This window comes from Platalea leucorodia, assembly GCF_965183815.1.
Source record: "Platalea leucorodia genome assembly, chromosome: 9".
NCBI classification, from domain to species: Eukaryota; Metazoa; Chordata; class Aves; order Pelecaniformes; family Threskiornithidae; genus Platalea; species Platalea leucorodia.
This window is the reverse complement of record NC_138831.1, coordinates 16,709,019-16,722,160: the sequence shown is the minus strand read 5'-3', so window position 1 is coordinate 16,722,160 and position 13,142 is coordinate 16,709,019. Positions and strand designations below refer to the sequence as shown.

At 36.6% G+C, this 13,142-nt stretch overlaps 1 protein-coding gene across 1 annotated transcript in view; it reads left to right on the top strand.

Annotated features, from left to right (window-relative positions):
• The window catches only part of CACNA1D (calcium voltage-gated channel subunit alpha1 D), a gene marked incomplete at both ends in the record, with an annotated part of 209,759 nt that overhangs the window by 102,596 nt on the left and 94,021 nt on the right, over window positions 1-13,142 (top strand). Inside the window, one exon of the mRNA XM_082321325.1 lies at window positions 6,745-6,914. Within this exon, the coding sequence (XP_082177451.1) occupies window positions 6,745-6,914 (170 nt within the window). The remainder of the gene's footprint in view (window positions 1-6,744; window positions 6,915-13,142) is intronic.

The window sequence follows — 13,142 nt, the reverse complement described above, 5'->3', positions numbered from 1 at the left end:
AAGTACCTTTAAAAGTGTGTTGAAAGTTAAAATAAATAGGCTAGTAATTCAGCATGCATTAAACTGTTTTACTATGAACAGAGAAAATAATAAATTATAAAGCTTCATAACTTATTTATCAAGAGGCATGGCTTTTAGTGATGCATGATAATCTATTCCTCAAGATAGTCCTTATCATTAGGGGATGGTTTCCACTGACGGCATTTTCTGCTCAAGGCATTAGTATTTCTTTGGGTAGCCATGGGAACAAATAAGACCTTGCAAACACACTTTAATAAATCTCTGTAAGTTGAATTTATTGCCTTGCTAAAGGACACCAAAGCATAAGCTTTGACATGTCCTTATATACATCCTCCTACATAGAAGTCTTGCAGGTTACTAAGAGAATGTTAATTTTTTCCATTTCTTTCCTACAGTATTATTTGCAATGTATGTACATAATGATTCTAAAAGCTAAGGGTACGTACTCATCCATGATAATCTCATGGCAATATCTGTCAATTAATGTCATATAAAATATGTTGGCACAGATAAGATTATACACCTAAGAACTGTTGTCTACAGTACATATGGAAAAAAATCCTAGAAAAAGACATTTGAATAATGATGCACCAAATAGAAAACGGCAGTGAACTGTCATCTGTAGTCTTTCAGCAAAAGGGAAATGAACTGGTTTTGACAGTGTTGCTTTTCACAGCAGAGTGAAGGCTTAGTTAAAAAAAAAAAAAAAAAAAAAAAAAAGAGTTATGGATAAAAATTTAACTCCCTAACATAGTTAAACAGAATATACATTCAAAAAGAGGAGAGGAGACTTCAGCTCTAGATCTCAGCAGGTTATAAGCTAAAGCAAGTTCTTTTGATTGCTGTGTGGCTGGTAAAAATAAAACTCAAACACAAATAGATACACAACAGGGAAATATCCCTGATTGATCAGTCAAATATACTAACAATAAATAATTAGCAAATACTTTCAGCTGTATACAGCAGTAACTCTAACCAGCTGCTTTAGACAGAGGCCACTAAAGTCAATGGGAGTAGTTGATACTCTTGAATAAGAGCTTGAAGGGAACTGATTTTATTTCAGTCCTGTTTGAACTTATCACACCAAAGCTTCTTAGGGATTAGTCCTGTGAGATGCTTGCTGATGAGCTCCTGGCAGGTAACAGACCACATCAGTTTCAAAAACTGTGTTGAGAGTGCACATCACAATGGTGGGGTGAATATGCTCTGGGGTGTGGTCCTACCCTCAGTACTGCCAGTTTTTCCTCCAAGAAATCCAGTGTGTGCTGAGCCAAACAAGTCTCTACTTAGGACAGAATAAGCACATCTAAATATGCAGATATAATAAGTCTGAAACATCAGATCTCAGTTTTGTTGGTCTATCAAATTGTTCCCTATGTTGCTGTTGCCACAGATGATCCCACTACATTCATGTACACTCTGGCACAATAATGCTGTACAGGCCCTCTGCTACACAGAGGTACTTGAGCCGTTGAATATACATTTTGTCGATTGCTAACAAACTATATGGAAATAACTATGGGTGGGTAACACCAGTTTGCATTTCCCCATCAAGAACCCAATGCTCCTTGCTCAAGAAAAATTCCTGGTAGAATTTTTTTGTGCTGCAGAAATAATTCTATGATGTTCAGCCTATGAGTTTTTATTATTTCTAAAAGAAAGGGTAATGATGATGTATACAATCTCCAGTAATTAAAGATGTGATGTTACTTAATGTTTTTTATGTCTCTCTACATCTGTTAACACATTGTACCCAGCTATGAGCTGTTGTCCATGGTTATCTGTACAGTTTAAGCAGTTTGAGTTCTCTGATTTGATTCTGCTAATTTGTTGGTTGGTATGGTTACCACTGTGTGAAACCTCTTCTGTGAGTCTGGTGGCCAACACTGTACTCCTGTGAGTACATTTTTGTTATTACGTGACTGTTCTCTGTGAATAAACGAGAGTCTAGGATGTCTGGGTGACAGTTCTACATATAGCATTAGCATAACACTTTCCACGTACCAGACCCGGTGTGCAGTAAGTTGCATACTGCAGTAGATGAATTCTCTCTCTCACTGCGTTTGCAGTGACACAAAAGGACAGTAATATGGCCAACAAAGAATTAGTGTCCTGGTTTATGCTTAGACATCGAAGGCAACTGTTTATTTCCTATCATCAATGCCTAGTGATGCACAAGAGATAGAGCAACATTCATGTTGCTGCACAAGCCCCCTTATGAAAAATGTCTAGCCTTTAGCATGGAAGAACTTTCAGCTGATAGGAGGCCAGTGTGGGTGTCTCCTTAGTTATTACGTCTGTGAATTACACAGAAGAAGGGAGAGTATACCAGATACTCATATTTAAGAGAATTGTTGTCTTAGGATTTTTGGTTTGATCCTGCCTCAGATTAAGGTGTGAGAAACAGAGAGCTGTAATTGAGTCCCAGTAGGTACTCCCTGCTGCCACCTCCATCCTGTTGCATCAAGCCATTCCCAGCTGATGCATACCAGCAGGAGTTATTTCACTCTGTTGAAGGAAGAAAAACCTGGCATAAAATGATTGCCCCCAACTATCGAAGCATGAACTCAAAACCTGCATTTTATATGCTCTGCCTCGACAACCACTGGTGATGATGGTGTTGTGCCTAAACAGAGAACTGAGATCATCTTTCTGCAAGGAGACAAGGAATTTTTGGGCAATAGAAATAAAACTTACATTTTATATAGTAGCTTAGTTATTACTCAAAATAAGTTAGATTATGTAGGTGAGCCTCCACAGAATGCTTTACTTTGCAAGTAATGTCTCTTTTCTACTGCAGGTGCAATTGACTGTTATTTACACTTTGGCTGCAATCTGAAGCTTTACTCAGTCTACAGGATATTGTCATATGCTGCAATTTTTAGTCATATTTAACTAGATCAAAATTAGGCTGGGTAGGGCTGGGTCATCTGATTTATTTGCATTTGCAGTGAAATCAAAAACTGAATTGCCTCTATCTAGGTAGCAATGGACTGTTTTGAAGAAAAGATATTTTTGAAGGCAAACAGGTAATTAATTATACAAGGTGTTGTTACACAAGTTATGCAGGTCTGCTTTATAAGATTCTTCAGAAGCAGACACTTGCAAAAAGCTCTTTCTAGCACTGCTAGCCTAAAGTCCTAATTTTGAAGCATATTATCTTTTAAAATATGAGACAGTAGTAAGCATGGCTTTTTCTAGTTGTTGAAATTAGGACAAAAACATGTTAATTGAGTCCTATGCTTTATGAAAACTACTTAAATCCATTTTATTTTTCAACTGAAATTTTACAGGCAATATGCCTGATTTTCACTTCACATATGCTGGTCAAATCAGAGTAGCGTCTCAGGATTATTCAGTTTGCAACTTGGGTGGAGACTGATGTAAATCACATTTTAGTGGAGAGGCCCTTGTGAATGCTAGCAGAGTCACAACCCTTTGAATACAATTTTTGTCAGTTTAGTGAATGAACAACCCCCTGCCCACCCCCGATATACACTTTCAAATGCCAGATCCAGGTCATTTTATCAAACCAAAATACAATACATTATTTTGAAGTTAGCTCTTAGCACAGGCATTTGTGAAACCGAATCTTTACAGAGCTTAAGTCACTTAACCACAATTGATGTGCCACTTCCTAAGCCTGTCAACTTCATAGGCTTCTGGACTGAGTACTGGGTTGATGACAGCCGGGGAGGCCAGTTCAGGCCATTAGTCTAACCACGTCAGGACCTATGCTGCCTACATAGCCAAAAACTTTTTCTTTCTGCCATGGACCCAGCCTATGCTCTCCATAGCCATGAAATGCTGTACAAGCAGCTGTCTTATTCCTCCTTCCAGGAGGAATGTCTACATGCCAATGTCTACATATCTTTGTCTAAATATTCAAATATCTTGTTGTCTAAATGTCTTTGTCAGAAGAGCCAATGTCTCTCCCTCATCTCACCCCCATCATCTTTTTCAAATAACTTCTTGTTTCTTGGGAAAGAATGCTTTTGTTCTGCTAACAGGAAACTCACTATGTTCCAATTCCATTTAATTCCATTTTCTTATTCATGGTATTTCAGTAAAAGGAATATGTACATATGTGTGTCTGAGGGATGTCACTTCATTGTGACTGTGATAGAAAAAAATACCATAGAGCCAGATTCCTCCCTCTTCTAAGAAAATGCAGTCTTCTCAGATGTTATACTTTGTTACAAACAGTCAGGTTTCAAAAATAAAAGTAAAACTTTTAAATATCATGGAAATTAAGCACCATTGCATCTCTCCCTACTGATAAATTGCAGCAGCATTTAACAAGACAATGTCTGACTTCGTGCCGTATTAAAGGGAAAGATCATAGTTAGCTGTGTATATAAAAAACTGTGTTTAATTCTCTGTGTGCAGCCATTTTAATGTAAAGTCAAAGTTAAAAAGTAGTTCAGTCATGGGTGAAGTGCTGTTGAAAATATTAGCCTTGCCAACTGTTTCATTTTTATATGGAGTGAAGTGAAAGAAATCATTTAATAACAGCAGCTTTCAATTTACTTTAGCCACACAGATCACATATCCTTCACCCTAACAAAAAACACCCGAAGGACCTAACTGAACAAAACACCAGTACTTAGTAAAAGCTAGCAAGGCTTGTTATTTCTGATTTCATACTATGCCATGATAGCTCTTTTTTCAAAGGTACTGCCTATGGAATGAGAATCATGAGTGTGTTGCCTCAATCAGATGTAAAGGACGCTCTCTTTGATACTCTCTCTGAGAGAAGCTTAAACCCAGCATTCCATGAACCAAACAATTTTTAATCAGCTTGTGACATCTTCTGCCAAAACAATGAAATCTTTTTGTTTTGTTTTGTTTTTAAAAAGCAGTTAGCCCTCAAAGAGATCTGTTGAGCTCTCTTTCTTCGATGAGCGTTTTTCTGAAGCGATGGCCTTTTGAAGGACCTCGTCCTTGGATGCTAGGTGAAGGATAGCAAATGCAAAGCAAGCACTGGCATTCTTCAGCTTCATTACAGTGCTATCAGATGGAACAGGATGATCTCCACATGCCAAACTGAATTTTTGTTGAATTAAGTCCTCAACTGTAAAAGGTGTAGTGCCTGCCTCGTAGCTTTTGCAACAGAAAGCTTTTTAGCTTTTGCAACATAACATTTAAAAAAAAAAAAAAAAAAAAATCTGTATGGTTGCATGTGAAGAGCTTAACTCTTAAATTTACTAACGTCAAAGCAGAAATGTAGTGTTTAGAAGATGTGTTTGAAGACTGCAAATAAAATAATAAAAATAAAAAAAAACCTGGAGAGATTATATCTTTGCAATTCCAAATAAGTAATGTCTGTCACCGAACTGAAATACTATGTTGAAGAATTACGAGACTTTCTGTTATTCTACTGTATTTTGTTAGCAGGGCAACATCATATTGATGATTGCGTTCACCTTGTTAAAATATTTTGCAAGTCTTACACTAATTTCCTAACGTTTTTCCACTTGAAAAAGGATATTATTGGGTGCTTTAATAAATTTCCCCTTGAGAGTGTATTAATTAGGGAATATTTTCAAGTGAAAGTTGACAATAAGGAACAGGGTTACAAATTCATAGTAAATGAAATTACTATAGCCATTTTTTAGGTTTAATTTCAGCCCTATTGTAAGATTAACAGGTTAGTCAGAACAAGCTTAATTTTAAATACTGAATCGGTACATAGTACAATACAGTTGAAAAGTTGCTTGCCTACCCCTAATCATACATACTGATACTTAGATAAAGCAGAAAATGTTTGATCCTTCTAGCGAAGGGACTTACACGTTTGGAGCTGTGTATCACACCACATGTTGTAGTAATGTTGGCATATGAATGTCACGGTCCAAGAATTTACTTGATAATGGTCGAGTCCTACATCATTAAGAGAATCATAGATTCATGAGATAATTCAGGTTGGAAAGACCTCAGTAGGCCTTTTTATCCAACCTCCTTCTCAAAGACCAGGACTTAATTATCATCCATGTTAATTTAGGGATTGACCCAAATCACGAAGCTAGACTAGACAGTCAAATGCATTGTCTTGAGACTGGGGCAATGAGAAAGAGGATTCAATTTATATAGAAGGATTCATTTCTGATCTGTGAGAACAGGATTTCTAGGTTCTGTTACAGAGAGCAAAAGGGCAAAACATCCAGATCTCAAACAACACAGGTGTCTGTGCATGATATAATTAAGAGAGAGCTTATTAGTGGAATTCTGTGAACCATGCCCTGAAATAAGTATGTTTGGACGTTGCCAATAAACTGTGGCTGGAAGATGAAGGATTTTAGAACTGGCTGCCAGAATTTCCTTTCCACTGAAACTAATACTCACATCTCTAAAATTGCTTCACTACTGCAAGTCAATTTCTCTTCATAGCTGTTAGATAAAACTGATTCTAAAGTCTATATAGAAGAGCATGTAACTCAATGGGGGGGGGACACAACTCTTGTGATATGTGAAGAGTCAAGAATACTGCTTAATTTTCAATTAAATCACAAGAGCTCTGAAAGTTTTGATGTAATATGATAGGGATTTGCCATGACTTCTTTGCACCACTGTCTTGTTTTCGAAGAGGCTCCCAAATCTTTGGTGTAGTTTATTCGGTTCCTTTTCTATGTCAGTATGCTATTCTGCAATATCAAGACCTAGGTCAAAATGCCTGAAAGTTTGACAATCAGTATTTTTTTCTGCTTTATCTGAATTTGATAGAGAATTTTCCAAGGAAAGAGAAAAAGCCAAGGCCCGAGGGGACTTTCAGAAACTACGTGAAAAACAGCAGCTCGAAGAAGATCTGAAGGGGTATTTAGACTGGATTACACAGGCAGAAGACATTGACCCTGAGAATGATGAAGAGGTTGATGAAGAAGGCAAGCGGAACAGTACGTGCTCTTTAATCTGTGTTACACTGAGGTGAATGCAGCCTATCTGATGTCGCTTTCTGATTTCCAGTTTGCAAAAGTGTTCGTTAGCAGAGCAATCATATCCATTAATATATTGATACTTAGTTATGGAAGATAATTTAGAATCTTACAACAAAATTCTGCTCTGAGCTGTCCATGTATAAATCATTGTCTGCACTCAATCACTACTCAGACTTAAAAACTTGGTTTTATTTGTGTTCTGTAAAAATTTAGGGCGTATAAACTATGTGCCACTAAGTATCACTGTAAATCCTTAGTCAAGAAGAATATGTGTTTACCTATAGGTGCATGCAATAGAAATAATAATAATATAAAAAGCTTAAAAAATATAGCCAAAACTACAGTCAAGAAATAACCTTGTGCTAATAGTGAGGATTTTTTTGAGTTTTGAAGTAGGGAAATGACATTCTGGATATTTCTTTCTGATACTGAAGAAAACTATATAAAATCTTTTTTTACTAGATCTGTTAACTAATGAAATCATGTGGGATTTTTGTTCGACACTAGGAAATGTAATTATCACTTACTTACAATGTATTTATTCGACAGTAGTGTATAGCGTATTATGGGAAAAGTAATACATGCTGTAGTGGCCCTCTAGTGTCTCTGACCTGAGTCCTAACATAAAGGAACATGTTAGTTCCATGATATTGCAACAACTGTAAAAGTTATAATCAATTTCTCTATGTCAGAAATTTCGAGCAACAGCAGTACTTCAATGTCATAATTTAGTGGAATTTATTTTAGCCTCTTTGCCATGTTTACATAGTAGCAGTTAAAATTTTCATGAGAACTTTTAGTGCTGTACATAAATGAGAACATGGATTCAGGATGTGGTTTATGATTTAATACTAAACATAAGATTAAAGTCCAAATTTCAATATATATACTAATGCTAACTAGCACCTATTATTCATGTGATACTCTGGAAAGTCATGATATTTATTCATTTTGGATGCTATTGACTGTATATAAGAAAATGCATCTACAAGTGGTTTGTCAAAGCCAACTCAGAATATTATTTTCTGTGTTGAAATAATACATTGTTACTGTTCTTTTTCTTCTAGTGCTGCTAATTTATTGTGAACTGTTCCTTTAAGCCATAGTACTTTTCAGAAGTAGTAAAATAGTGAAAATTACATGGTTTGATATTGAGGTATCTGTTTTTAAACTTATCTCCATATTGCATGCAGTTAAGTTTTTAAAAATCTTTACATTTTTGAGTTTCATAATTTTGTTAGTCCTTTAGTTCGCCATAAAAGCAGGCTATGAAACTGTGTTACTGACTGGAAGGAAACAAGATGATTTTATGAGAGGCTGGAAAGCAACTTGTGCGTTGATGTTAATGCCAGCATCACCTAGAAAGGAATAATTTATGTCTATATGAAAATCTGTAGTACAAACAGAGTTTTTATCTAGAGCAGAGCAAAAAAGCCAAAGTTGGTTATTGCTACTAATGTTGTGTGGAAGGAATACATAAACTGTGGGTTTGAGTATCAGTATGAAATCCTAAGACTGAGAAGTAAAAGATTGCACATTTTATGGAGTAAATACACTTTGTACAAGACTGCTATGCAGAGTTGTAGGTGATGCTGAATTTGCACAGAGTGTTGGACAACCATGCTGTCAGCTATGGTGCTGATGGACTTGGTCTACAAGTCTGCAGGTGAAATCCTGGGAACTTTTTGCATCCTGCTCAAATTGGATGTTTGTTAATATGCTGCAAAAGAACCATTTGCTCCAGCATTCCTTAAACAACTTCTAGGTCATACAGGTCTTTCATAAATCAAAAATACTTGTTTGCTTAGTTGTTGAGTTTGAGAGAGCTTTTGGCTCTAAACTGTTAACTTAGACATAATTTTTAGGGTAAGTTAAGAGTTGGAGGAGGCTTGCAGAGTAAAAATAGGAGAAGGAAAGTAGTTAAAAGAACTTTAAACAAATCTCAAGAATTTAATTTCAGGCATGCATACGTATTTTGAGTGGAAATTTCCGGCAGATGGGCTGGAATCTCCTAGCACTCCTCTGGCTTTGTGCACACGTGCTTAAATGTGTAGTTTGGAATTTAATTTTTAATATCAGCTACAACAGGGTGTAAAGGAGGAAGGGTTGCTGAATTGCTCCACCTCCTTGCCTTCAAGACATGCTCTGCTGCATATCACATTGCACAGGGAGGTATAGTGAGAAACAGCACAAGCTATCTATCCAGTTACTCCATCGGAAGCTTTTGGGTTAGGAGCATCGTTATGATAATGAGCTACCTCTTTGGGAGTAGGTGAAATTTAGCTAGTTATCACCAGGTTAATAATCTTGAGTAATAAGCTTAGGAAATAAATTTAGTCCAAATATACTGGTGATGTGTTTCTAGGACTGGCTTTGAAGCATAAGGTAGGGCTGGGTCCCAAAATAGGCAGAATAATCATTTGCAGGCTCCTAGGCAGCTATGTTCCTACTCTGAATACCTAAATCTCTGGATGATCAAGATTACTGCTGATTTATGGTGATGGAAGATCACCATAATGCTCTTCAGTGATGTGGAAGAGCTCTGGGTTTAGGATACAGAAGATCTCTCTGTGGCAGGAAAAGGTACAAATTTCAAAGGGAGTTAAATCAGTGATTAATAGCTTCTTACATAATCCTTTAAAAATGTAGTTTAGGTTCCTGCAACCCCAGCATTTTAAAATTTCTAACCAGAGCAGTCGTTAAGTCATTTATATATGAACGCCGTATATTTGTACATCTCTGTTGCTGATAGTGGGCAGGTATTCAGTGCTGTTGAATAATGGAATACCTTTTAACTACTAGAATTGTAAATATGCCTTTAGTAAAAGTCATCAGTCTTTATTATGAACCAATAGCTAGTTACCCTGAAGGCAATAAAAAACTTCCATTGACTTCAAAGTGTTGCGAATTTAGCTCAAAATGCGAAAATCAGTGAGAGGTAAGGGATTTAGCTCTGATTAGTTATGCTGCCGGTAATTTCAATTTGTTTTGCCTAACATTGCTTGTGTTGTATATGGACACGTTTTTATTTTTTGCGTTGCAACTGCTGCCATCTACTGTGTAAATGCTGGGATTACATGTACTTAACACGAAGGGGTTACATTGGCTGACTTAATGGAAGAAAAGAAGAAAAGCAGACTTAGTTGCTTTGGCCGTTCTTCCAATAAACATGGTAAAACATGTTCTGATTTGCAGTTGAACTTTCTTTTGTGCCTATGCTGCATTTGATGTGTTATCTTTTGAAAGCGCATAACGTATGCATTTTCTGTAACAAAGGCATATACATTTTTAGCATGTAGACACTCATGCATGCAGTTCTGCTGTTTTAAGTGCATGTCTGAAATAGACTGGTGCTGCAGTGCTCTACCTTCCTAAAGCATAGTCTTTAATCCGTTTAGCTTTCCACTGAGGTGTCATTGTCTGTGACTGTTCTTGATGAAGCATAGGTTTTCTTTTTCCAAAATCAGGTAAACCAGATTAAAAAATGTATTTTAAATTCAGGTGTGAAGAAATTAATCAAAGTATTTTACAAGCTTTATAATGGATCATAGTGTAAGCTTAGAACAGTATGATGATAATAATTACTATTTATTTGTAATACTTTTAACGTAGAATCTAACAAAACATAACAAACTTTTACTGGATCTCCTCTTGTTACTGATGGTTTTGTTTCTGTAATTTGTGTTTTATTCAATTTTTTTCCCACCCACAATGGAGATAGACAGGGGTTTTGAAGTATGATAGTTATTTTCAAATCTGCACTCTTTTAATACTGGCAAACGTATTGATTTGACGTAATCACAATTGTAGTAAAAGGAGATCTAGTTTTAATCCTACCTACAACAAAGTTATTGGAGGAACTGACTTCCTTGCTGTCCTAAGAATCACTATTTTGGCTCAGACTGAGGCTGACAAATCTGATCCAGTTACTTTAGAGAATGCAGAATATTAAGTCAGACATTGCTAGGACCCGATGGACTGATTTTTTACAAATACTGAGTCTGCTTGAAATTATTTGTGTAACTGTTACACATATTGTCTAATAGCTCGCACAGCTTTACAGACTGGAATAATTTTTCCATAAAAATTGCTATAAGACAGTGGTTGCAATCTTACTTTGGATATGTGTTTCAACATAGCCCTTAAACTAGCAGGTTCAGGTACTGATGTCAGTCATGAATCAGCATGGAACCGGCTGGAAACTTGCTGTCATCTGCCAGCTGCAAATGCCGTCTTGCTTCTACCACCTGACCTTGCTAGTCAAACGCATTCTTAAGCATGCGTGCACTGACTTACAGTTTCGTCTGTGTCTTGAAGGGCAGGTATACCTTTTATGAGTAGGATTTTTCCAAAGTACAAATTGGTGGCCTAAGTCTATTTCTTTCTGTATTTGTGAGACTATTATGCTGATCTGAGCAGCTCAGACTTAGACTAACACTGGATTAGAAATCCCACCCTAAATATTTTCCTTTGTATTACCTGTACCTCTATTTCTATTAAAAGCACCATATCTGTAGAGTATACAACATTCCCATGATTCATAGTGTCATCCTTCAGCTAGAAGTGGTTGGTTCAGTGATGCTTCTGTAATGAAGACTGATTATTTCGCTCTCCTTCCACTGCTATGAAACCATTCAACCTTATCTTGAGTTTCCATGGGCTGCCTATAAAAAGAGAGAGCCTATAAGAACAATTGTTGATAGTAACAACATTAAATCTGCACTATGAAAACAGATACCTCGCTACAGTATAATGTAGAACATCTTCCAGGCAGTCCCTCCTTTTCCACTGAATTTACCCCGAGGAGCTTCACAGTCAGAGTAGATAGTACCACTTCTTTCTGATGTGTTTTCTGATCATACAGCAGACTTAGGAAAATTTGTGATGAATTTGCAATGATAATGTTGCCTCTTTTGTGATTTTTTGTTTGTTTGTTCTGTTCTCCTTTTGGACTACCTCAAAGATCTGGTGTAAAGGATTCAGAAAATCCATGTACTGATTTGAGAAAGAATTAGGAGAATTTTGGAGCTCATGGAATTGGTTGGATGTTACTAGCAGACAGAAGATGACCATTTTGCAAGGTTGATCTAAAATTTTGCCAGTGTAGTACCTTTTTAATAATTGTAAGATTCTCTCCAGTAGCTATTACTGGTTATCTGATTAGCTCTGCAGATCAGTGCACTTCTGCAGCTCTTTTCCTTCAGCGCATGTAACCAGAAAGCTACCCAAGGTGCATCAGTGTGGAAATGAGATCAGCCTGTGGATCAAAAATGCATAGCTGAAGTTGAACCAGATTAAAATATTAATTATATACTTTCTAGAGGAAAACATTTCCAACAACAATACTTGCCACCACAGTTCAATAATTCAGGGTGTAATGTAGTCTGCTTCTGGATTCTACAGTGACACTATATTGTCATATAGCAGGATTATGGAATTTATTTCTTCTGACTCCATCTGGCCAGGACATATCAATGCCGATGGACGCTGACTTGCTCTTAGCTATGCATTAGTTAGGTTATGTCCTGGAGTGTAGTTTGAAATCCCTGCTCCAAAATCTGAGAACTGTTTAGAGTAAATAGTGAACATTATAGCATGAGAAAAACAATCTATTTTTTTATCTGCAGAAATAAAATGTAGTAGTTGATATATTTGACCTATTTTCTCTGTACTCAGGAAACTATTAAGCTGCATGCTATATGAGTTGTTTATATTGCCTAATGCAAGCATTCTTTCGTTTGAAACCAGTTACCATAATTGAAGAGAGATGATACTATCTAGAAATCTAGATAAATCTTTCCAGAAGAACACCAGTAAAATAAGGGCAAAAGGTGAATAAACAATAGAGAAAATTCGGTATCTTCCTTTGAGTCTATCAAAGCTGGCCTTACTGAGATCAGACGGTCTTTCAAAAGTTCATTCTGTGTGCTGTACTTTGCCCAATTAACACCGCCCTTAAAAAAGCTGTGATCATGAAATTGAGTCCTTTCAAGACTTGCCAGGTTGCTTGCATTAGCGAGAGTGGATGTCGTCATGCAGTGCTGTTGCTGTTTTCTTCTGGCTAAAGATTTAATAACTTGCTAGCATTGCTGGAGCGAGACTTCCACACGGTGCCTTTCTCACTACTTCTGTCAAGTTTTTCTTTTGGCATATAAATTACAGTGTAATGATAGCTGAGTTTCTAAT